The 26,167-nt window shown below is 50.5% G+C and overlaps 1 protein-coding gene across 1 annotated transcript; it reads right to left on the reverse strand.

Annotated features, from left to right (window-relative positions):
* Positions 1 to 509: 509 nt before the first annotated feature.
* On the reverse strand, positions 510 to 21,951 carry HAUS8 (HAUS augmin like complex subunit 8). The gene is made up of 11 exons (XM_065874861.1): positions 21,889 to 21,951; positions 18,886 to 18,950; positions 15,162 to 15,217; positions 10,598 to 10,679; positions 8,401 to 8,493; positions 7,596 to 7,690; positions 6,935 to 7,000; positions 6,670 to 6,828; positions 5,246 to 5,387; positions 2,085 to 2,226; positions 510 to 942 (listed from the first exon to the last, which is right to left on the reverse strand). The coding sequence occupies exons 1-11, from the start codon at positions 21,915 to 21,917 to the stop codon at positions 750 to 752; spliced, it is 1,122 nt and encodes a 373-aa protein (XP_065730933.1). The 5' UTR covers positions 21,918 to 21,951; the 3' UTR covers positions 510 to 749.
* Between the last annotated feature and the right edge of the window lie 4,216 nt (positions 21,952 to 26,167).

Here is a 26,167-nt window from a genome sequence, read left to right on the forward strand (position 1 = left end):
GAAGCCCAAGCGTGGGCTGGACCGATCCTCTGTGCCATAGTCCCGAGTGGAGTGTAGATCGCAGCTACGGCAAAACCGCGTAGGCGTCCCCCAAGGATGGCCACTGGGACTTTGGACTGGATGGGGAATTTCCATTTGAGGGCCAGCTCTGAACTTGCTGTGGGTTATTGAACAGAACTGCCCTGTGACTGAAGGACATGAAATCATCTTGAAAGTGAAATACAGTTTACCCTTGAACAACAGGGGGTTAGGGGCTGTTCTGCGGAGAACTTATAGTCTGCCCTCCGTAGCTGCGGTTATACATCATGGATTCAACCAACCACGGATCGTGTCGTGCTACAGTATTTACTACTGAAAAAAATCCATGTATAAGTGGACCGGCAATTCAAACCCACAGTGTGCAAGGGTCAACTGGATTCATGATGTCTGTGAGGTTCTGAGGCTCAGGACCAGCTCTTTGGAATAAGTTTGGGACAACACGCACCTTCCACTGCCCCTTACAGAGAAAGCAAGGCTCAACTGCAAAACAGTTTTATTTGTTAAATTATCAAACGGGATTATCATACAAAACAATAACTATATGGCTAGGCTAAGTGTATAAAGTGCTCAAGTTTCCAGAACATCATATGTGGGTCACTGCAGGTCCACCCCCTCTCCCCACCCCAAACAAGGGGCACAGGACGTGCTTCCTTCCCCATGGTGTGCAGGAAGGTCCCCACGCCGGTTAGGGACACAGCCTGCATGTGGATTCACGGCTCGGCGTGGCCCGAAAGGAGCAGGCTCCTTAGCTCTCCCTGCGTTTCCCCACCAGTGGCCTCCTCAGGATTGAAATACCACTGGCTGGTGGCCTTGGGGCCCTGGGCCTTTTCCCAGGCCTCCTGGTTGATTAAGGCTGCCTCTTTACTCGCCTCGGCAGAGAGTTCCAGAACCTGGGTAAAGCTCCTGTGGAAACAAGACGATGACGAAAGCTCTTCACCCTCTGTGCCCGAGCACCTTCGCAGCTGCCATGTCAGGGGCGGGGGCGGGGGGAGGTTCAGGGTGACCCTCCTCGGGCTCCTGGGAAAGCGGCAGTGAATAAGTTTTTTCTGAACAGAACTCAAACAGGGAAGCCCTGAGAGCAGGACCGGGCAGGTGTGAAAGAAAAGAGTTGTTTACTCGACAACTATTTAGGGAGTATCAACACTTGACAGGAACCATCCTAAGAGCAGGAGGCAGAGCCATGAACGGGGAGCTCCCCCAGCAACCACACAAGATAAACGGCAGTGGGGAGATCAGCACAGAACGAGCGTGCTTCCCCGCTGCCTCCCGTGACCCCGGCCGTCTAGAACACTTTGGCGTGTCTGATTCAGTCCCAGGACACAGAGTGATGAGGGAGATGCCACAGCAGGTGGCGTTTGTCATGAGTACCTTCAAACCTCTCAGGCACCTCGGGAAGTACATCTGGCATCGTAAGGGAGAAGAAGACTAGATTCTTTTTTAGAAGAGGTGGAAGAAAGCCTCATGGTTAGAAATGTCCTGGAGGAGAGAAGGGGACCGGGTGGCTTTCGGGGGCTGGACATGGGCTGAGTGGACCTGGGCACTGGTTACACAAGGGTGCCCGGTAGTGAAAGCCACTGAGCTGTACCGTTACAATCTGTGGCTTTTCTATATGTACTTACACATCAATAAGAAGTTCCTGGGAATTCCCTGGCAGTCCAGTGGTTAGAACTCTGTGCTTTCACTGCCGTGGCCTGGGTTTGATCCCTGGCTGGGGAACTAAGACCTCACGAGCCACACAGAGCGTCAAAAAACTATCTGAGGGCCCCTGAACTGCTGTGTTACCCCAAGGAAGTGATCGCCCCTTTCTATTTTGGCTGCTCAAGAACGAGCACAGGAGTTTTGGTTGGGTTGAAGGCATCTTGCCCATTCCCCTCTCCCTGCCTCGCTGGACCCTCGTACCCTCAGCCCCTGCAAACACCAGAGCTGCCCACCCTCCAGAACACAGCACACCTTCCACAAGGCAGCCGCCAACAGCCCATCTCTGCCCAACGAGGAGATGCGGGGAGAGGGGTACTATCTTTTTTAAAAAATATTTTCTGTAATACCTTTGGAGCTCCAGATCCTTCTTTTGGGTCATTTCCTTGAGTTCCCTCAGCAGGTCCAAGGCCTTCGCGTTTTCTTCTGAGCTGCTGATGCCAAGTTCTCCCAGCAGATGGCATGTGGTCGTCAATTCCCCCTGCAACTTGTCTGGAGGGGAAAAGGCGTTGTCAGCCATGGTTTCAAGGTGCCCCAAGCAATGGATGCACGAGCTGGCTGGCTGACTGTATTTTTCTCCTTTTGCTGGAATGCTCTCATGTTATGCAGGAATCGTGATGAGCTCGAAGGCAGAAAGGGTCGTGAAGGAAGATATTCGTGCGCTGGTACTGCCTCTGTGCCCCTTTGCCTGAGATCACGGGGCTCTGAGATGGCGGGCCATGTGTGTCTGCCATCTAGGCAGTCATCGGAACATACCTGGAATGGTGCACTGGTGTCCTCAACAGAAGCAGATCCAAAGGACAGAGAAGATCTGGTCTAGGAGTAACTTGAGAACAAACCCATGGTTCCCACTCCCGGTTCCCAGCACGTCTGCCCCCAACGCCCCCCCAGCAGAGAGCCGCCTGCAACAGCGCTGGGTGCCCCCTGCTCTAACAAAGCTAGCATCTCTCCGAGTCCAGCACATGTCCCAGCTGTAAATTATAACACTTGAGGAACCTTATAAGTGTTCTTACAAACACATATGTTCTTTGCCAGGGGACTGAACTGTGTCCTCCCAAAAAGACATGTTCAGGCCCAAATCTCAAGTACCTGTGAACGTGACCTAACTGCAAATGAGGTTTTTGTAGATGTGACGGAGTTAGAATGAGGTCATTAGGGAGGGGCCTAATCCAATAACTGGTGTCCTTCTAAGAAAAGGGCAGTTTAGACACAGAGGCGCTCAGAAACAAGGCCATGTGAAGACCGAGGCAGCAGCTCGGCACTGTAGATCAACTACACTGCAATAAAAATTTATAAAAACAAAAGCACCAAAATAAAATAAAGCTTGGTGACTTCCCTGGTGGTCCAGTGGTTAAGAACGCTCCTTCCAATGAAGGGGACGCAGATTCGATCCCTGGATCCCACGTACCGCGGGGCAACTAAGCCCGCACGCCACAGCTACGGAGCACACGAGCCACGACTAGAGAGCTACAACTACAGAGCCCACACACTCTGGAGCCTGCACGTCGCAATGAAGAGCCCACGCGCTGCTACGAAAAGTTCCCGCGTGCCACAACTAAGACCCGACGCGGCCAAAAATAAGTAAATAAATATTTTTTTTAAAGCTTAAAAAAAAAAAAAAGGACAGAGGCAGAGTCTGAAGGAATGCTCCATGAGCCAAGATTGCCAGAACACTAAAAGCCAGGGGATGCATTCTCCCCTAGAGCCTCCAGAAGAAGCCAACCCCAATGACACCTTGATTTCGGACTTCTAGTCCCCTAAACTGGGAGGGAATAAATTTCTGTTGTTTTAGGCCACCTGGTTTGTGGTATTTTGTTACAGAAGCCCTAGGAAACTCAAACAGTCCCCAATCCCAACTCCTGGCAACTATCTAGGGCATTTATCAGAGATGGAGACCAAGAGATATAGACGTGCAGTTGGTTGCCATAATTATAAAACTAGAAACCCGGACACAGATGATGGTTCAACATGGCTCATTTTTCAAGGTCCCGTTTCATACATATACAATTTCACATTGGAAAAGGCTTGATTTTACATCAGTAAAATCAAGCTAAACACGTCCAGGTGGCTCATGAGAACCTTGCTTAGAAATAACCAAACTCTATGTCATATGACCCAGCAATCCCAATCCTGGGCATATATCTGGACAAAACTATAATTCAAAAAGATACATGCACCCTTATCTTCATAGCAGCACTATTTACAATAGCCAAGACATGGAAGCAACCTAAATGTCCATGGACAGATGAATGGATAAAGAAGATGTGGTACCTATATACAATGGAATACTACTCAGCCATAAGAAAGAATGAAATAATGCCATTTGCAGCAACACAGATGGACCTAGGGATTATCATAGTAAGTGCGGTAAGCCGGAAAAAGACAAGTATCATATGACATCACTTATATGTGGAATCTAAAATATGACATAAATGAACTTATCTACGAAACAGAAACAGACTCACAGACACAGAGAACAGACCTGGGGTTGCCAAGGAGCAGCGGGGGGCACGGAGTGGGAGGCTGGGGTTAGCAGATGCAAACTAGTATCTATAGGATGGATAAACAACAAGGACCCACTATATAGCACAGGGAACTATATTCAATATCTTGTGATAAACCATAATGGAAAAGAATACGAAAAAAAGAATGTCTATGTGTATAACTAAGTCACTTTGCTGTATAGCAGAAACTACCACAACATTGTATTGATAAATCAACTATACTTCAGAGAAAGAAAGGGAGGAAGGGAGGGTGGGGTATGGGAGACAGGGAGGGAGAGAGGGGGGAGAGGGAGACAGGGAGGGAGGGAGGGGGAGGGAGGGAGGAAGGGAGGGAGAGGGAGGGAGAGGGAGGGAGGGAGGGAGGGGGAGGGAGAGGGAGGGAGGGAGGGAGAGGGAGGGAGGGAGGGAGGGAGAGGGAGGGAGGGAGGGAGGGGGAAGGAGGGAGGGAGGGGGAGGGAGGGAGAGGGAGGGAGGGAGGGAGGGAGAGGGAGGGAGGACCAAACTGTAGGGCAGCTGAAAACCTGTTTGGGGAAGATACTTGTTCTAAAGAGAATTTTAGGATAGAGGATGGCACTCTTCACACTTGCCGCCTTCTTCAAGTGAAGTATTAGGTGGGAACGCTATACAGGAAAGGGACCCTCTCAGCTCTGCTTAGAAGGCAGGACAGGGTTGGGGTCGGCGGCCCTGTTGTTCCCCAGCCACCAAAGCACCTTTGTAGAGACTGCAGGCTCCCCAGGACGCCTTTCAGCAGGACGGGAAATCACTGCAGGGGTCCTACAGACTAGGTTCAAATCCCAACACAGTCCTTACTCAGGGCATGACCCCACACAAACCGCAGCCTTGCTGGCCCCCTGCGTCTTCTGCCATTTGATGGGGTACACGCCGTCTACCTGAGAGGAGGCCTATGACCTGACACGAACGGATAAAGGTGCCCAGGACACAGGAGATGCCAGCATGCACTGGGAGGTTCGTCCCACCCCTTGCCGGGCAGTTGCCCCGTTTCCTACCTAAGAAGCACTGCCCGTCTCCGTCCAGGTGGACTGATCTCACGGGCAGTTCATGCCTCGTCGTGTCCAGGGCCGTCGCAAATGTCTTGTATCGTTCCTTAAAGCAGCTGGCCATGGCCTCACAGGGGCTCAGCATCTCGATCTGCAGGCAGAAGGGGAAGGAGCCTGTGGGACGAGGCCCTGCACTCACCTCGCCAGTTTACCAGACGGCACCTGTGAGGTAAGACACAGCACTATTCTGCCAGGTCTCCCAGAGAAACTTCCAAGGGTTCAGTGGGCTCTCCCCTCACTCCCAGGTGCCCCGAAGATGGCCCGGCCAGTAGCAAGGTGGCCTAGGTCTCCTCCCCAGGAACACGTGTCTGCCTTCCAGAGCACTGAGCTGACATGCCTGCCCCCGACCAAGGCCATGCCCGGCAGCCCCCTTTTCCCTTGTACCTGCCGTCTGGGGGTTGTAAGGATTCATTTGTTTGACTGTCTTTCCTTTCCCTTCTATTATGAGTTCCACGAGGATAGGGACCCTGTTCTCAGCTTGGGGCCGGGCTGCTGGGCACACTCATGTGTACATGCTGGGTGTTACGGGCTGAATTGTGTCCCCACAAATTCCTCTGTTGACATCCCAACCCCCAGCACCTCAGAATGTGACCTCATTTGGAGACTTTACAGAGGTAATTCAGTTAAGGTGGGGTCATTAAGCTGGGCCTTGATCAGTATGACAGGTGTCCTTACAAAAGGGGGAAATGTGGAGACAGACACTCAGAGGGAGAGAGCCAGGTGACGAGACACAGGGAGAACATGCCATCGACAAGCCAAGGAGAGAAGCTGGGACACAGCCTTCTCTCGTGGCCCTCGGAAGGAATCAACCCTGCAGACACCTTGATCTCAGACTTACAGCCTCCAGAACTGAGAGGAAATACATGTCAATTGTTTAAGCCGCCGCGCACTCTGTGGTCCTTTGTTATGGCGGCCCCAGGATACATACTTACTGGGTGAGGAGCCCCATTCCCTGATCGGCCCTTTCTAGGTTCCCATGATTCGTTGTGACCTTCCCTAGCATGGACACTCCCGTCCCAGCACTGACCACACAGCACCAAGCCCAAGTCTCCCACCAGTACCCTAGCCCAAATGGGCAGGTCTGGAGTACATCTGTGTCACTGGGCACAAGTCTTAGGATACAAGTCACCAGAATACATGCCCATATGTATTGAAGGGACAGAGCCCTCTTGCTGGTTGGTTCTGACATTACCGCCTTGTCCTCTGATAAACCGTCACGTAGCAACACCCAGTGGTGTCAAAAGCCGGGCACAGAGTCAGAGCCAGGCGAGGAGCGACGCTCACAATAAAGGCTCCCTCCAACCACCCCACCACCACCCCCGTGGGACAATGCTGCCAGGATGCGCCTCTTGGAGGCTGCAGTCACCCCTGACCTGCGCATCCAGGACGTCTGCCAGCTCCCGCTTCCTCTGACAGAGGAGAAATTGGCGCTTCAGCTCGTGAGCTTTATTCTGGAGCTTCTCCTTCTCTTTGCACATTATTAATAAATTCTTTTCTGCCTTTTCTTCGAATGCAGCAAGACCACTTTCCATCTGGGAAATGCAAAACAAAAGCTCAGGCCAGAGGCGACCTCACCTCCGCGGCTGACAGTGGCCGCCCTTCCACCCACGACACGCGTGCAGGAGGCTCCGTCCTCACCTTCAAGGTCAGCAGAGTCAGGAGTAGTGTTTGGGATTCCATCATTTCCATCGCTTCGGAGAGATCCTTCAGGAGAAGAAAAAGACACTGCTGGTTCCCCGTGAACTGGTATAAAGCCAGCTCTCTTCCCGGGGAGGGGCAGAATCCTAACCTGTCTGTACTTTTTTTCAATCAGTAATTCAACAATTCTAGACTGTGTATCGACTCGTTTCTATTTGCTCATTTAGTCTTTCGAGTCCTCTGTGAAAAGGAAGGTGGTTTGGTCCCTTCCTGCAAGCTGGTCTGTCAAGCGTGAGCTGAAGGGCACCCACCAACTTGTTGCCTTGCCAGAACCAGGACTTGGGGTTCCCACCTGGGTGAGACCACAGCCTGGCCGCCCTCCCTGCTGTGAACAGGGCCTGGCCTAGTGCCTTCACTAGCGTGGCACTGGCAAACAAGGCCTCAATCTCATTTTTCACATGATCCTGCATTTGTATCCCCTCCTGTACATGTAGCTGGGGAAACTGAAACTGCAAATCCTCTAAGGATGGGTAAGGTTTTTGTTCTAAAAGGCACAGCTGGCTTGTTTATTCTTGGATTCCCCAGGTTTCGAGGGGCACGTGGCACAGGGCAGATTTAGCCAACCTGCTATAGTGGCTTCCCTCTCATTTCAGAGACTTACTGGGCTCTTTTTCCTCAAGGCAGAAAATGATGATGACTCGGCTTTCTTTGACATTGTTTTTTCTAACTGTGGAGTCTTTCGGACCACACTTTTGTCTAAGATCAAGAAAAGCGTTTTATCCATAATTTGAAAAGATACATGCACCCCAGTGTTCACAGCAGCATTATTTACAATACCCAAGACACGGAAGCAACCTAAATGTCCATCAACAGATGAACAGATAAAGATGATGTGGTATATATACACAACAGAATATTACTCAGCCATATAAAAGAATGAAATAATGCCATTTGCAGCAACATGGATGGACCTAGAGATTATCATACTAAGTGAAATAAGCGAGACAGAGAAAGACAAATATCATGATATCACTTATATGTGGAATCTTAAAAAAAAATGATACAAATGAACTTATACAAAACAGAAACAGACCTACAGACATTGAAAACAAACACTTATGGTTACCAAAGGGGAGGCGGGGATAAATTAGGAGGTTGGGGTTAACATATACACACTACTGTATATAAAATAGATAACCAACAAGGACCTACTGTATAGCACAGGGAACTATACTCAATATTTTGTAATAACCTATAAGGGAAAAGAATCTGAAAAAGAATAGATATATATATGTATAACTGAATCAATCTGCTGTACACCTGAAACTAATACAACATTGTAAATCAACTATGCTTCAATTTTTTAAAAAAAGTGTTTTTAAGGTGAGAAGAGCATATTTTGGGAGCCCTCAGACATGCATTGCAACCCCCAGCTGGGGAAAGGACAGGTACAGCCAATGACTTACCATTAATGGCCGAGAGATCCAGGTCAGGTGGGGCAGTGCCATGCCCTTCCAGCAAGGTAGACTGCAGGTCACCTTTGCCAGTTCCACTGCTGTCTGTGGGCCCAATGAGAATCCCCAGAAGTCAGCACAGTCAGCAAGATACTCTATACTTAAGGCTGGGAGCAGCTAACTTTTCTGTACAATATCACCTGCTTCCAAAAACTCAGTTTCTTACGAGGGAGCAGTAGAGAAGGCTGAAAAACCTTTGGAAATTCCCACCCATCAACTTGAATATATTTTAAAGTAGAACTAGAAAAGAGATGCAGTCTTTATAACTGAAAGATACAAATAAGACTTTCTGCTTAGTTTAAGTACAAGATGCTGTGTACGAATGAACTTATTTACAAAACAGAAACAGACCCAGAGACATAGAAAACAAATTTATGGTTACCAAAGGGGAAGGGGGGGAAAAATTAGGAGTTTGGGATTAACATATACACACCACTATGTATAAAACAGATAAACAAGGACCTACTGTATAGCATAGGGAACTCTACTCAATGTTTTGTAATAACCCATAAGGGAAAAGAATCTGAAAAATATATGTGTGTGTGTGTGTGTGTGTGTGTGTGTAAAATATATATATATGTATGTATAACTGAACCACTCTGTTGTATACCTGAAACTAACACAACACTGTAAATCAACTATACTTCAAATAAAAAATAAAAAAATAAAAGATTCTGTGTTCAGGGTATAAGAATCTAATAACACATGATATACTTGTTCTGCCCTCTGCTCTTTTTTTTTTTTTTTGCAGTACGCGGGCCTCTCCCGCCTGTGGGCTCTGGACGCGCAGGCCCAGCGGCCATGGCTCACGGGCCCAGCCGCTCCGCGGCATGTGGGATCCTCCCGGACCAGGGCACGAACCCGCGTCCCCTGCATCGGCAGGCGGATTCTCAATCACTGCGCCACCAGGGAAGTCCTGAGAACCCTGATTTTTAAATGTGGCAGGCCCAGTTTTTGACCCCTCTGGCCATGCCAGCTTTCCCAGCTTCACACATGGCCTTCAACCCAACTGCATGAGAAAAGACTAGAAGGCCGGCTCCAGCTCCATGTGCTTGCTTCTCAATCGTGCCTGGGTCAAGGAACAGCACAATTTCTGACAAACATCCAAGCCAAGATCAGCGAGCTCTAGCATGCAGGCCAGATCCGGCCCACTTCCTGTGTTTGTAAATAACTGGGACACAGACACGCCCATTTGCGTACACACTGTCTGTGGCTGTTTTCACGCTGCGATAAGGCAGAGTTAAGTTTCTATGACAGAGATCCCCTGGCCTGCGAAGCCTAAAATATTAACCACTGGCTCAGAAAAGTTTTGCTGACCCTTGATCTGAACAATAAAGCAGGAAATCTAACCTGTAAAAGAACATACTTAGTATTCCACTATGGGACGCAAAGCTGTCACCATTCTGAATGAGGGTTTGCAGGCCGAGAAACAATTTTGCTTTCTGTGACTCACTCTTATGCAAAAGAAGAGCTGCCCACCACTGCTGGTGAAGCAGGCAGCGGAGGAGTTGGGTGAAGTACTACTCTGGAGAGGAGCCTTCCCAGACTTCTAGAATGAGCACACTGACTAGGACTGAAGAGCAAATATACCAACAGAGGTGGTCTGAGTGGTAGATCATAAGTGAGTTTCCGCCCTTCTGGGCTACATTCTCCAATTTTGTTTAATAACAAACGCATATCATGTCTACAACCAGAAAAACTGAAAGTTTTTCATATCACTTTGGTGAAAGCTTCTAGTAGAAGGGGTATGGGGAGACCATTATGAGGAAGACCCACCCAAGATAGTGAGAGGCAGGAAAGTGAGGTCTCATACCCGCTCTGAAAGTCCTGCTCTCAGAGCTCTGGTGGGGAAACAGTCACATGATCAAGGAACTGGTGCCCCAAGGGAGCACCATGATGGCAATGTGGCTCTTCTCTGGGGTCATACAGAAAGGAAATGACTCCCCCCCATTCCCTGCCAACCCCCTTCAGATCTTCATATGCCCCAAATCTGTCTTTATGCTGAAACTCTCTGCCAAGCTCCTTTTCCTCATACTTTCCAGAAAGGAAAGGGCGTCTTAAACTTGCATACTTAAAAACAAAACTCACCACCACGTTCATCACTTCCTAAGCCTCAGTGCTGTTTCACCCTCCTTCCATCTTTACGTACCTTTGCTCTTCTGGAGTGGGTTGGGTTTTCTTCCACCTTCAGGCATCTTCCCACTGGCCTTTAATGCATCTGCTGCAGGAGGCTGTTAGGGGAATATATGACATTCAGGGGACAAGACACTTTCCTTCCACGAGAAGGGGCCCCTCTGCAGTTTGCAAGGTCTGCATCTGCTCTTACCTTGAGACAAGGGATAGATTCAAGGAGTCCTGACATTTAAGTGCATACATACGGGATGAACTAATTTTGTCGGAAGGATACCCTCACATGCGTAGAACATAGGAAACCACCAAAATGTTTGCTGGTGATGATCTCTGACGTGGCAGATTACAGATGACTGATTTTCTGCATAATTTTTAGTACTGGCCAGTTTAGGAAAGAGAACATATTACTTCGGTTGTCAGAAAAAACAAAGCTTTTGGACAGGTATTAATCTTCAAAACTTATTAAAAAAGCAAGCAGTGCATGGAACTAGCAAGCCATTATAACAATATAAAAGCAAAAAGAGGGAATTCCCTAGTGGTCCAGTAGTTAGGACTCGGCACTTTCACTGCCAAGGCCCAGGTTCAATCCCCAGTCAGCAAACTATGATCCCACCACAAGCCACGTGGCGCGGCCAAAAAATAAAATTGAAAAAAGCAAAAAAAAGACCCTATAAAGAGTGAAAATATTTTGATGTACAGACACCACTCCTATTCAACCTCCCATTGGAAGTCTAGGAATAAGAAATAAAAGGCAAACAGGTTACAAAAGAAGAAATAAAACTCTCTTCTTGCAGACATGACTCTTCACATAGAAAATCTCAAAACATACTAAAAAACACTACTAAAACTAACATGTTTAGCAAGGTTGCAGGATACAGGGTCAATATAAAAAGATATTTCTAGCAATGAACAACTTTGGAAATTGAAATTAAAAGACAGCACCATGGGACTTCCCTGGTAGTCCAGTGGATAAGACTCTGAGCTCCCAATGCACGGGACCCAGGTTCGATCCCTGGTCGGGGAACTAGATCCCACACACGTGCCTCAACTAAGAGTTCACATGCCACAACTAAGAGTTCGCATGCCGCACCTAAGGAGTCTGCATGCCACAAGTAAGAAATCTGCACACCGCAACTAAAAGTCCACATGCCACAACTAAAGATCCCACGTGCCACACGAAGATCCTGCATGCCACAACTAGGACCTGGAGCAGCCTAAATAAATAAATATTAAAAAAAAAAAAAAAAAGACAGTACCATGTAAAAGTTCTGAGCAAAGAAAAAAATTTTGTAACTCTGTGCGGTGACGGATGTTAACTAGACTTACTGTGATGATCATTTTGCAATATTTGCAAAGATTGAATCATTATGTTGTACCTCTAAAACTAGTATTGGGACTTCCCTGGTGGTATAGTGGTTAAGAATCCACCTGCCAATGCAGGGGACATGGGTTTGATCCCTGGTCTGGGAAGATCCCGCATGCCGCAGAGCAACTAAGCCCATGCGCCACAACTACTGAGCCTGTGCTCTAGAGCCCGTGAGCCACAACTACTGAAGCCCGAGTGCCTAGAGCCAGTGCTCGGTAACAAGAGAAGCCACCGCAATGAGAAGCTCAAGCACGACATCGGAGTGTAGCCCACACTCCCCACAACTAGAGAAAGCCTGCACACAGCAACGAAAACCCAATGCAGCCAAAAATAAAAAATAAATAAATAAAATTAAAACTAATATAATGTTATATGTGAATTATTTCTAAACAAACAAATAAAATTTCTTCAAGAAAGAAAGAAAGAAAAGACAAGATAGTACCTTGCATAATAGCACGAAAAACACACCAAATACGTAGGTGTAAACCTAAGCAAACATGGGGAAGGTCTGTATGCTGGAAATTACAAAAACACTGATGAAAAAAATCTAAGACCAAATAAAGGGAGAGGTATACCATGTTCATGGATTGAAAGACTTGGGTGTTTTTAGGATGTTATTCTCCCTGAGCTAATGCATAGATTCAATACAATTAAAATCCCCGAAGTTTTGGTAGGAAATGGCAAGCTAAGGCTAAAATTCATATGGAAAGGCAAAGGAACTAGAAGAGTCAGTTTTGGAAAAGAACAGAGTGGGAAAATTCACACAACCCAATTTTAAGACTTACTATAATACAAAGCTAAAGTAACCTGGGCAGTATGGAAATGGACTAAAGATAGACATGTAGAACAATGGAAAAGAATAGAGTCCAGAAATGATGCATACATATATAGTCAATTGCTTTCCAACAGAGGTGATGAGACAATACAACAGGGAAAGGAAAGTCATTTCAACAAATGGTGTTGGAACAAGAGGACATCCATACACTTAAAAACGAACTTTAATTCCATCATCACACCAGATACAAAAATTAATTCAAAATGGACCACAGACCTAAACTCATATAGAAGAGAACATGGAAGAAAATCTTTATGGTCTTGGGTAAGGCAAAGATTTCTTAGAGAAGAAACCAAAAGCACATTTCATAAAAGCAGAAATCGATAAATTGGACCTCATCAAAATCGAGAACTTCTGCTCCTCACCAGACACTTAAGAGAATGGAAAGCCAAGCCACACACTGGGAGAAAATATTTGCAAATCACCATAAAGAGTTGGTATCTGAGATATTGAAAGAGCCCTCAAAACTCAATAATGAGAAAACAAACAACCTCATTTTTTTTTAATGTGCAAAAGATTTGAAAGGACACATCACCAAAGACATAGGACTGGCCAATAAGCACATGAAAAGATGCTCAATATCATTAGTTGTTATGGAAATTCAGTTTAAAGCCACAATGAGATACCACTTCATACCCACTAGAATGGTTTCAGTCCTAAAGTACTGACTCTCCTCTGTGGCTCATAGGAATGTAAAAAGTGGCAGCCACTTTGGATACCAGCTGGGCAGTCACTAACAAAGTCAAACAGACATTTACCCTACAATTCCCCTCCTGGGAGAAATGAAAACACATCCACACAGAATTCTGCACAGGAATGTTTAAGGTGGCTTTATTCATAATTGCCAAAATCGGGAAACAAACCAGATGTCCTTTGCCAGGGAGTGGCTGTGCACACTGTGGTCCATCCGTACAGTGGAATATTCTTCAGCCATCAGAAGGAACTAGCACTAACTGTAAAAGGCAACGACAGGGAGGGAGGGACCTTTATATGAAAACAACCAGACTGCAAGAGTCTGCATCCTGGGTGGCACCTTTAAGTGAGCCTACTGCAAAGGCAAAGCTACAGGGACAGAAAACACATCATGGTTGCCTGGGGTGGGGAGGGGCTGGTTCCATGGGAGCACAAGGGGACTTTGTGGGGGGGGGGGGCGGTGGTGACAGAGTGTTCTCTATCTTGACTGTGGTGGGTCTGTGACTGGATGTGTTTTTCAAAACTCAGAGAACTGTAGGCTGAAGAGTGACACTTCCTCTATGTAAATTACACCTTAATTTAAAAGATGAAAAAAAAAAAGAAAACGGAGAAGCTCTTAAAGATCTAAAATACTAGAACATGCAAACACATGGGGGTACTGTAACCAAGTTTGCCAGGCAACGTTAACATTATGAAGTGTGCACTAGTATTCTCTGTTGAAAATCATTTCAATACTGTAAACCACAGACTCTGGGTAAGGATGTGTCAATGTAGGTTCATCGATTGTAAATATGCCCCACTCTGCTGCGGGATGTTGACAACAGCGAAGCTACGCATGTGAGGGGGCGGACAGGGGTGTGTATGAGAAATCTCTGTACTTTCCACTCAATTTTGCTTTGAACCTAAAACTGCTCTAAAAAAATTAAGTCCATTAAAAAATAAATCACTCCAAGAAGCATATCAGTTTGCATAAAGGTATCCTTTTTCTTCAAGCCAAATCTTAAGCCACATTAACCTGCCATTCACCCTACCAGAGTAAAAGAAAGGCAGCAGAAATTAATATTTAACTAAACTTTATCATAAACAAAGATTTGGAAAATGGAATAACACAACCTTCACCACACTACCCGTGCATACACACTGAAACAAAATATGTCATTGGGTAATCTAATGATTATTTTCATTAAACATCACACAAAACAGGTTCCCAAGTTGTTAAGTGTTTCAGGCCATCATTTTCAATGGTTTCATGGTTTTTGTGGTGTGGCTAGTTCACTGAACTCTTCCTGTAACACTGGGTGATTCAGCCATGTCTTTTTTCCCCTTAAACCCTTTCTCTAAAACCCTACGGGTATTTTTTACAATACCAACCAAGGCTGGGTAACCACGTGCCAGGCATTAGACAGAACTGTTTCAGGACAGAATCCAGAAAGGAATTACCGGGTTGAGAGACAGGAATAATTTTATGATTCACCAGAGATCATGGCTTTGCAAAAGAGATTCTCAAAGTGATCAGCCACCCAAGACAGAGATCCCTGCCTTGGCACGAAGGGCATGACAGCCCCAAAGGCAACTGGACCAAGTTCCCAAAATGCTTCTTTCAGGACCAGGCTGTGCCTGACTTGTCTCAGAATTCCAAGTTCGTCAGAACTCTGTTCAGAACTGTTTCAAACGTACATTGTATGTTACCTTTTTGGTGGTTTTCTTCTCATACTGCAAGTACCGGGACTCAACCACTCTTCCACCTGTGGGGGACACACTGTTGGTTTATAATAAAACTATGACATGGACTGTGAGGACCCACCATGCACCTAGGATGCCCGCCCCGCACCCCGAGGGCCGGGTGCTATCAGCCCTCCCCGCTCAGCCTCAAGCATGTATGGGACACCTACTGTATGCAAGAACATATATGGAGGGAGTTCCTTGGTGGTGCAGCGGTTAAGAATCCGCCTACCAATGCAGGGGACACAGGTTCGAGCCCTCGTCTGGGAAGATCCCACATGCCGCGGAGCAACTAAGCCCATGCGCCACAACTACTGAGCCTGTGCTCTAGAGCCCACGAGCCACAACTACTGAGCCCTCGTGCCACAACTACTGAAGCCCGCACACCTAGAGCCCGTGTTCCACAACAAGAGAAGCCACCGCAATGAGAAGCCCATGCACTGCAACGAAGAGTAGCCCCTGCTCGCCACAACTAGAGAAAGCCCACGCACAGCAACAAAGACCCAGCACAGCCAAAAATAAATTAAAATAAGTAAATAATAAATTCTCTTTTAAAAGCTTTTTTAAAAGAACATATATGGAACACCTACTGTATGCAAGAACATTTATAGGATACCTGCTGTATACAAGCACCCGGGCTAGAAGCGGAGACACAGAGACCCACAGGAGCTATGATCAAGGAAGATCAGGAATATGTGCCAAAGTTCAAACCAGAAAGTGGACTCAGGGGCAGGGCAGGGAAAGGAAGAAAGATCTTCCAAAGATGGCCACCTGCTCTCCTCCTCTTCCCTCCCCAACTCACTCCCTGTGGTCATGACCCCAACTGCCCTTCCCCCACAAGCCCATCTATGACCCACTCATGGCACGGCCTTTCACATCCCCCACCCCCCTCACCTAGCTCAGGACCACTCTCCTGAGACACACTAGGCACTGACGCTCTTCTCGGACACGGCTGTATCCCTTGGTGACAGCGCAGCCCCAGGTGCCCTTCCATCCTGATCCTGGGGCGCTGAAGGTGTGTGAAGGAGACACATGTGTCCTCCCAACCTCCAGGGGCTCTCGCTGCAGTCCCTGTGATCATCCACAGTCCTCTGTTCTGATCCCCCACCCCCTCTCCCAGACCCTCCTGCCCACTTCCTACACCGGGCCATCCCTCTGGTCAGCTGGTAACCTGTTTCCTACTTCATTGGGAAGACAAAAGCAGCCCCAGGAGATCCTCCCACCTGGGGATCTAGCTGCCTCCCAACCTCAGGGCCATATCCTGGGACCCCCCATGTGGAGCGACCTCTGTGCTTTGGGGTAAAACCAACCCCCCAACTCTGGGTGCTAGAGCCCAGCCCTCACTCCGTTAGGAAACTGCCCTGGCAACCCCTCTCCCCCTGCCCCACCCTGTATCACCCCACTTCCTCTCTCCAATGGTCACACTGTTCATCCCCCCCTCCCCTCCCCTCCCCCACTTCTCTGCTCCCCTTTGCCATGGCGGATCCTCTTCTTCTCCTCTCTCCTTCCCTTGAATCCCCCCGCACCCCAGCCTGGCTCTCACAGTCACCACGGCACCAAAGAAACTCCTTTCATCCAGACCACGGAGATCTCCCTGCTCTGATGCCCACCCGCCCCTTCTCAGCCCTCGTTCTGAGCCAGCGGCAGCGCTGCACACAGTGCTCACTTGTACCCTCCTTTTTTTTTTTTTTTTTTAAATTTATTTTATTTATTTATTTTTGGCTGCACTGGGTCTTCGTCGCTGCATGCGGGCTTTCTCTAGTTGCGGCGCGCGGGGGCCACTCCTCGCTGCGGTGCGCGGGCTTCTCATTGCAGTGGCTTCTCCTGTTGTGGAGCACAGGCTCTAGGCACACGGGCTCAGTAGTTGTGGGTCGCGGGCTCTAGAGCGCAGGCTCAGTAGTTGTGGCGCACAGGCTTAGTTGCTCTGTGGCATGTGGGCTCTTCCTGGACCAGGGCTTGAATCCGTGTCGACTGCATTGGCAGGTGGATTCTCAACCACTGCCCCCAGGGAAGCCCTGCACCCTCCCTCTTGAGACACTCTGTCCTCCAGGCTGACTGGCTCTCTGGCAGCTGCAGCAGGCTGTCTTCCGGGTCCATTAGCTGGTGAAGGGTGAGTGCCTCCAGACACCTTGCAGGTCCCGTGTCACCTGTTCCTCCAACCAGCGGGCACATGCCACCCCTGCCGCCTTCACGACTCTGCTCGGCCCAGCCCCTCCCTTAGGCCAGAAGCTACCCCCATCCTGCTGTTTTATCCTCAGCAACTGTCACTGTCCAATACGCTGTGTCTCCTTACGTCTCCTGACTCACCGCCTGTGTCCGGGGTGGCAAGCCCCCCGAGGGGAGGGATTCTTGTCTGTCTTGCTTGCTGCCACGTTCCACCACCTCGTAGGGAGGAGGTGCTCAGCAATGTGTCAAATGCACGAGTCTGCACTTTTCCTAGGTACCCCCAGAGCTCAGGGGTCTCCCTTTTTACTAGAGAGAGTGATGTGGTCAGTGTCACCTGCCTTGACAGTTCAGTCCCAAGACTGGGATTTCAACCATATTACCTTCATGCCCGGATTTGCATCTTTCTTTAGATGGGGGTTGCAGCCGCAAGCTTGAGTGGAAAAGAGGTACAACCACAGTTAACAGGCTGTCTGGAGCTGGACACGGAGGTGTTGGTTGCCCCGGGCGTGCCCCAGGCAGGGATGAGCCGTGCCTGCAGGGCAAGTGGCTCAGACATTCAGGCAGGAGGCACCTGAGGGTTGAGGCCAGGACCAGGCGGGGTCCAGGGGAGAGAATCGAGCCCCACCTAGGGTCTGCCACTGGATGTCCAGTGAAGGATTGGGGCGAAGGACACCCCCAGTTCCAAGAGTGGGGAGACCATCCTGCATTGGGTCTTTCTAATACCATCAGCAAAGGGTAGGAAGGAGGCTCTGGGTTCCTTGCACAGTTGAAAAGCAGTTTCAAGTTTCTGGAAAACTAGAAGGCACCTGTTTGTTTTCAACAGTGGTGGATTTTCCACAGAAGCAATGTTACAATGAAGGATATAATTTGCATCCAAGAACTAGACCCTGTGTAAACATAACAGATGTTACAGACCAGATCATCCAGTGATGCTGTGATGCTATAACATAAACCTCCAGTCATTTGGAACTGGAATTCTGCTCCAAGTTCTGAGACCTGCACTAGTGCACAGGCATAAAAGAATACTTCATCATTAACAGAGGCTTGAGATCCAACGTGGGAGATCCTTGGGTCTACAGCCCCAAACTGGGCACTGCCAAGAGTCAAGGGGGGCTGTTGACAGTGACCCCGGACGCACAGGTAGACATCGGATGTGTGGGCACCCCCAAGGGTCTGACGCGCTTACTGAGAAGAAACAGACTTTGATGTTTCCTAACGAATTCAGCTCACACTCTCCTCACCCACACTTCCAAGTGATGAGCCCTGGGTACAACCCGTGACCCCCATGGCCGGAAGGGCCCACTGCCCTAGATGACCCCCACCAGGTCCTGCCACACCCCTGGCTGCAGGGCTGGGTAACCAGAGTTGGGGTCCCCAAAGGTGTGACTAGAAGGAGGTAAAGCCCCAGCTCCCCTGCTCTGGTCTGTTTTTATCTTCTCCAAAAGCACTTACTGGGGGGGGAAAGAAAAAATCACTTTTTATTCCAGTGGGTTCCATTTCAAAAGGTAGATTCCAATTTACTCACCTTGTATTCTTCTTCCTCTCGTCTTAGCACCGCTAGGAGTACTGGGACCCCCTGCAGAAGGCTTCCTAAAAGAGGAAAACGGGGGTCTTGTTAATGCAGGTTGGATAGAAAGCTCAGGGAAGCCAGCCAGGAACCTGGGCTTCCTCGGGACAGCCCAGTCCCAGCACCCACCACCCATGCCCATCTCTGCGAGGTGGGGCCACCTCCATGGCAGGAGGAAAACAGAGCCCCAGCCCCGTCACCTGGGGACAACACCTACGTGAGGAGAGCGAGCATTTTTGCCGAACTTCAAAGGTCTCGATCTCATTAATTCGTTGGGCGTTTGTGTGTCAGCTGTATACCACTGAGGATACGAGGTGAACGCAGACAAAGCTCCTTCCCTGAGAGGGATGACCAGCATTTTCCCATCAGGCAAAGCGTGAAGAGCGAGCACTCCAGACAGGTAAGGGGTGGGGATTGGGGGTGAGTGACAAAGAACCATTTGCTCAGGCACATGAGGAAGGATATTCCCAGACAGGGATCACCAAGACCAAGGGCACAGGCGCAGAGCAGAATGATGCGGAAGTTGGAACTGATCAGCCCTATGGCTTAGCTGGAGAAGACTGAATTTGAGGAGGGGGTGCGGGATGATACAAACATTCAGTCCCTCACAGCCTGGCAGACAGGAGGCACTTGATAAATATTTGTCAGACAAATAACCCAGGGGTGCTCACTTGAGGGCAATTCTGACCCTTAGGAGACATTTGGCGATGTGTGAAGACACCTGTGATTGTCACAACAGAGGGGGCTGCTATTGGCTCAGTGGGTAGAGACCAGGGATGCTGCTCAACACCCTACAAGGCACAGGACGGCCCCCATCACAGAGATGATCGCACCCCAGATGTCAACACTGTCAAGGTTGGGGGACCCCTGGCATGGTGAAAGTGTGATCGGGAGCATGGGACGGACGTCTGCTGCAAAACTCCTGTCAAGAAATAACGAACCCTGGGGCTTCCCTGGTAGTGCAGTGGTTGGGAATCTGCCTGCCAATGCAAGGGACATGGACGGGTTCGAGCCCTGGTCCAGGAAGATCCCACATGTCGCGGGGCAATGAAGCCCGTGCACCACAATAACTAAGCCTGCGCTCTAGAGCCCGTGAGCCACAACTACTGAAGCCCGCGCGCCTACAGTCCGTGCTCCGCAACAAGAGAAGCCACTGCAGTGAGAAGCCTGCTCACGGCAATGCAATGAAGAGTAGCCCCTGCTCACCTCAACGAGAGAAAGCCTGCGCGCAGCCACGAAGACCCAATGCAGCCAAAAATAAATAAAAAAGAAATAATGACCCTGAATATTATTAAGTCCTAAAAAGGAATGAAGTACTGATAATGCTGAAACGAATTAATCTCAAAAATGTAATCCTGAGTCAAACAAGCCAGGCACTAAGGCCACGTGGTGTATGATTCCATGGATATGAAATGTCCAGAACAGGCAAATCCACAGAGACAGAAAGCAGACTGGTGGTTACCAGGAGCAGAATGAGGAGCATGAAGGATGGGGGGGACTGCAAATGGACACAGGGTTTCCTTCTGGGCTGATGAAAATGTTCTAGAACTAGGTAGAGGTGGTGATTGCACAACGTTGTGAATGTCTTAATGCCATCGAATTGCTCGCCTTACAACGGTTCATTTGACGTGATGTGCATTTTGCCTCAATTTAAAAAAAGAATGAAGCCTGACATGATAGAGAAGAGGGTCCCATGAAGTAGGAATCACTGACTAGTCAGCCGGTGGGTATGGGAGAGTCGGGGATGCCTCCAGGTGTCCAGTCTGGGCGAGCGGGATGCCAGGCAGGGGTCTGGGTGCTGTAAATCCTGCTGTCGTCACAAGATGGGCTCCACTGGAGACAGCAGTGGTGGTCCCCTTGCTCAGCTCACTGCAGCCATCTTCTGTGTAGTGGGCTCTGGGGACTCCAACGTGAGACCCAGGCCATGCTGGGGGGCACCTCCAAGCCACAGTGGGGAGAGGCAACTTAACAAATGCTGGCTGAGTGCCAGCTGCTCTACTCCCTCATGGAATCCTCCCCACCCTACAAATACCTGACTGTTAGCCTGCTTTTATCTTTGTTTTCCAGACAAGGACCCAAGGTTTATACAGAGCACCCCTGGGGAGTCTCAGAGCTGGAAACAGACAGAGCAAGGATTCCCTCTGGGGTCTGAGCCAGGGCTCTGGAGCCAAACCAAATGGACTAAGGCCAAACCTGCAGGGACACGGGGTGGGGGAGGGGTGTCACTACATATATTCCAGCCTCAAGTACTTCCCCTGAACCTCGGAGAGGCTAACGTCAATCTCACAGGTCAAGGGGCTGTGGAGTAAACAAGTGATTTCAGATGGCCCACTAAATTTTAATTCGCACAGGCACAATAAACATCGGCAGAAAGAACAAAGCCCAGGAATCACGCCCGGCACCAGGTCATTGTTCGAAGTCTCCCTTGGGCAAATGACCTTCCCTCCCTAAGCCTCCATCATCTCCTTTGTAAATGGGGAGAATAGAAAAAAGCGTGTGGGAGAATGAAAGGAGATACTTCAGTGGTCCAGCAGTTATCCACTACAAAGCGGTAATCGTAATAGCGACGGATCACACTTAGGGGCCAGACACTATTCTAAACGCTCTTAAGCCTCACACTAGGCCTACAAAACTGAACGGCGGCGTCAACAGTCCGGTTTCGCGACGGAGGAAAGCGAGGCACAGAGAAGTTAAGCCACTCGCCTGACATCGCCCCGGATCGAAACGGCTGACCAGGGACCCGAACTCGCCCTAAGGTCCTGAGCCCAAGCTCCCGAGCATGCGCAAGGCCGCATCCCACCTCCCAGAACTTGCGCATCCTCGGTGGCTCTTGGAGGAGTCAGATCCGGACTCACCCCAAGGACCCTCCCTCCCCAACTCTGCTGCCCCCCTGTCCCCAGCCCTCGACCAGGGCCCTCCAGTTGGCACCCATAAATCCAGACCCACGGTGCCTCGACTCACCCAGCACCACGCCCCGAGGTATCCGCCATTTTCCCGCCTTCAACTCAAAGGCCGGCTCTTCAAGTCGAACCCCCCCGCCCCCGCCCCGACCAGGCCATATTGCGAAGCTACAAGAGGGGTGGCCTCGGGCCGTGTAGAGCGTGGCTGTGGGCAGAGAGGGCGCCTCCTGCTCGCGCGTCTCTCTGTCCTCCCCTCACACTTGGTTTCGCCCAGCAGCGGCAGGGGGCGGTGACGGGGCCGGGTCGGAAGTGATGGGCGGGGATTCGTGTTTCTCCGCCCCCTTGGCGCCCTGGCGTCACGCCCCCGGACCCGCCCCTCCGGAACCCGGAAGCAGGAGCGCGCGGGGGAGCGGCGGGCGCGGTGGGGCGGAGCGCCCGAAGAGCAGCGGGCTGGCTGCCGGGCGGGGACCCGGGCCGGGACCGGCGGCGCGCGGCGGCCAAGGCCCAGGTGAGTGCCGGGCGGCCGCGGGTCGAGTGTTTGATCTCGAAGCTCGCATCGGCGGGCTGCCTTGTAGAGGGACGGGGATAAGGGTTAGTTGCGGGGGGGGGCGCGAAAGCAGGGGTCGAGGAGGCGGGAACGAGCTTGGGGGTCGTGGAGAGTTTGCAGGAGACGGAGTGGGAACGGGACGATGAAGGAGAAAGTTGATGTGATGGGCCTGGTGAGGGAGTTTTTGGGCGGGTGTGGAGGCAGATCTTGTGGCTTTGAGCAGCTTCTCTAAAGAGGACGTGGCTTAAGTGGTAGTTGGGGGGTCGCAGGAAACGGGGCTGGGAGGGGGAGAAGCAAGGAGGCGGGATTGAGAGGCCCAGGCTGAGGGTTGAGAGGAGCAAGGCCGGTGGGGGAACAGCCGGGGTGCGATTGGGGGGGAACGGTGCAGGACGGCCTGGGGGCGTCTGCCTACGGTGAAGAGGTAGAGGAATGGTGCCTGAGGGAGGGCAGCGCCTGGGACTCAGTGGGTGCTCAGAAAATGTGAGGGACTCTGAACCCACTGGTGCGGTGGCCGGCCGAATTGGTAAGAGGGGAAATGGGGGATGGGAGGGGAGGCAGAAGGGGGATGGAAGCCATGGCAAGAAGTGAGGTCTGGTCCAGGGAGAGCCTGGGGAGGAGGGGAGGAAAGGAAAGGACTAGAATGGCCCCGTTCAGACATTGGGGTGCAGACCATGAAGATTTGGGGCCCGTCTTACCATCTTATCCCTGACTTCACCCCCAACTGCCGGGTGACCCAGGCTAGTTTCAGTGCCTTCTGGGCGGTATTCAGGACTTGAAAACCCAACACTGTCCTCCTAAGAGCAGACTGGCTAGAGCCTGGGGGTTCTAGGGAGCAAGGAAGGAGCTCTTGGGCCCCCCCCACCCCAGCTATGGGGCCGGAACTGGGTTTCAGAGGGGGCGGGGGTGGGTGCGCACACAGCCGCATGTGCTAGGCTGTCACCACCTCCTCCGAGTTGCATCCTTGGACTTAAATGGGTAAAAAGACATACAGGAAATCTGTCCCCCGGTGGCTGTGAGCTCAGCCTGGGAGAGGCACGGTAGCCGCAGGCAGGCGCCTTGTAGGCCAGGAGTCTTTAAGGGAAAGCTTCTCCCACACCTCTTTGTCTGAGGTGGGAGCTGGTGGGGACATTGTGCCTTACAGCTGGAGGGTCCCAGCTCCTACCTTCCTGAGGTATGTTCTGGTCTTGGAGTCTCCAAACGCTTAAGGCATCCAGGAGCAGTGGGAGGTGACATGGGCAGCTGGAAAGTTGTCTGATGGGCCTGGCTCTGGGGAGGGCCTTGCTCTAAACCATTTTGATCAGCATTAATTTCTCTTCTTTCCCGACCCTGGGGATCCTTGTCTGGGACCTGCTAGAAGGGCCAAGGAGCCTGGGTTTATAGTGCGTTCAGGACACGAGCCTGGATAGCTTGAATGTAAAGAGGGCCACAGAAAGATAACCACCCCGTTCACTTCCAGAATGTTCTGGCCCTTATGGAAGCTTCTGTAAGCAAGACTCTCAGCTGCGCTTGCCCCAGAACACATGATTAGAGCCCACAGTCATGCCTCATGCAGGTTCTGCGTATGGGCCTGCCCTGGCTGGGACACTCCCCCTCCCCCTCTCCCCCCCCCCATGAACTGGATCAGAATCTTCTGGTTCCACAGCCCTGCTGTTGTCTCCTTCCTCCAGGAGCGTGGCCAAGCAGGCTCTCTTGGAGGGTCTTGTGTTGGGGGTCCTAACCTCCGTCAAGTCTCTTTGTCCGTTTCTTTACTTGCAAAATGAATGGATTGGCCTAATCAGTGTTCTGCAACTTTGAAACCCAGCCTTGGTGTCTCCAGCACACAGCCCTGTCTAGTTTTATGCAGCCCCCAACAGGTGAATCCCCACCGTGGTGATCCCACTTTTGTTGGGCTTTCCGTCCTACAGTTTATATCTGAATATGATTATCTTACTGCTTCCTTATCTTCCACGTGGGAAATTGGAGTGCCAAATGTGCTTTTGCACATCATACCTGTTCCCAGGGTTTCAGCTGTATCCTTCTGGCTGGAAATCCCTGGGTGAGACCCTCCCTCAGGTCCAGGCCTGTGACTTGGTGAAGCAGGTGGGGACTTCGGAATCTCCGCATTCTGTTTCACTGTAGGATCCATCTTCTATCCCCAACAGAGGCTTGTTAACGTAAAGCTTCCCTTTCCTTGTCTCCCTGAAGTTGTGTATTTTGGGTGGACCCAGAATTCAGTGAAGCAAGGGCTGATCATGCAAGGTGCTGTGGGCTGGGTCCCAGGGGCAGAGATGAGCCCTTGTGCCCTGGGGGAGGGACATTCTAGTGGGCCGCCCTCCCCAGCAGGAATAATGGAGTTCAGAGTAGTTGGTCAGTGCAGCAACAGAAGTGGCACTAGAAGTTGTGGGGACAGAACCAGGAACGACCAGCACAAGCTTCAGGGCATGGGGGATTCCAGCAAGTTTCCTCAGGAGAGGTGGCTGGCCCTAAGCCAAGCCTTGAAGGATACAGAGGTGTTAAACCAAGTGGGGAAGAGGGAACCACATAAGCACGTCCATGTGCAGCTCTTTATTGAGCATCTTCTGTGATAGATGCTTTTATACCCAACTCTTTTATTCTGCCAACCAGCAGCAAGGGGATTGCAGTTCCTATTTTCTCGATATAGAAACTAGGCTCAGGCAGGTGACGACTTCAGACATGGCTCCCTGTGCTTTCTAGAAGTACGGAGGATCGTTAGTAACCTCACTTTGGCGAAGAACAAATTGCTAGAGCAGTTTCTCAACTGCAGCACCATTGACATCTGGGGCCGGGTCATTCTTTGCTGTGGGGCTACCCCGTGCATTATAGGATGTCGAGCAGCATCCCTGGCCTTCATACACGAGATGCCAATAGTACACACCCACCCCAAGTTGTGACAACCAAAAATGTCCCCAGACATGGCTGTGTGTCCCCTGGGGGACAGGAGCACTGCTCTGTAGTAAAATCTGGTTCCCGCTCCAGGCCCACCATTGCCTCAGTGGGTCTTTGGTGTTTGTTGGGCTCCCAGCAAATTGCTACCAAGGGCAGGCGTGGGGAAAAGAGGCCAGCAATTGAATTCTGCCATCTGCTCGGTTCTTAATCTGGGGTCCTGATAAAAAGGAGACACCACTGGGAATGGACTGAGGGGGAGTTAGAGAACGTGCCCCGAGAATGTTCAGCAGAGGAGGAAGAGGAGGTGAGCTGGGGCCGTCATCCCTCGCTGGCACAGCAGATGCCATTGTCTGTCTCTTCTTTGTCTTCCCACTGACCTGGATTTCTGCAGGAACGGTCCTTGTCTCGGAACAAACTGTTGCTTTTCTTCCGAGATTAGAGGTATCAGATTCTCCTCTCAAAGAGCTACTTTGGAGGTAGCCCCAGATCACTGTGGCTCTTGAAGCCATGTTATCTTCTCGCATTTGCCCTCTTGGCTCCAGACGCCAGTCTGTCCTCAAGCACAGACTAAGTTTTGCTGTTCACGTGTCCTCCTCTGCTTGTTCCCCGACCATGACATTGCTGCTTTAACTCCAGGGGAGGAAACCGCACATTCTGGGGCCGTCTGACCCCTTCTGGAGGCTGCCCTCCCCCCAGTCCCCATCCACCAGCCCTTTGTGCACCCAGCATCCCCAACCAACTGTGCCAGGCAGCCCCTGCTCGGCCTCCCCGCCGAGCAAGACAGGCCCTTCTCTCTGCCCTCGTCCCGGAGACGGAGGGACAGAACAAAGGGCTCTGTCTGAGCACCGCCGGGCCCCCGACAAGCCAGCGCACTGCCGGCCGAGGTGCAGAGCCCATCACTTCACCT

This window comes from Phocoena phocoena, chromosome 3, assembly GCF_963924675.1.
Source record: "Phocoena phocoena chromosome 3, mPhoPho1.1, whole genome shotgun sequence".
In the NCBI taxonomy this organism is placed as follows: Eukaryota; Metazoa; Chordata; class Mammalia; order Artiodactyla; family Phocoenidae; genus Phocoena; species Phocoena phocoena.

Excerpts from the sequence above, each read along its gene's own strand:
- HAUS8 (XM_065874861.1), bottom strand. The coding sequence starts at position 21,917 with ATGGCGGATACCTCGGGGCGTGGTGCTGG. Across the intron at positions 18,951-21,888 it reads ACCTCGGGGCGTGGTGCTGG|GAAGCCTTCTGCAGGGGGTC; the intron begins GTGAGTCGAGGC and ends TTCCTCTTTTAG. Across the intron at positions 7,691-8,400 it reads GGATCTCTCGGCCATTAATG|ACAAAAGTGTGGTCCGAAAG; the intron begins GTAAGTCATTGG and ends TCTTGATCTTAG.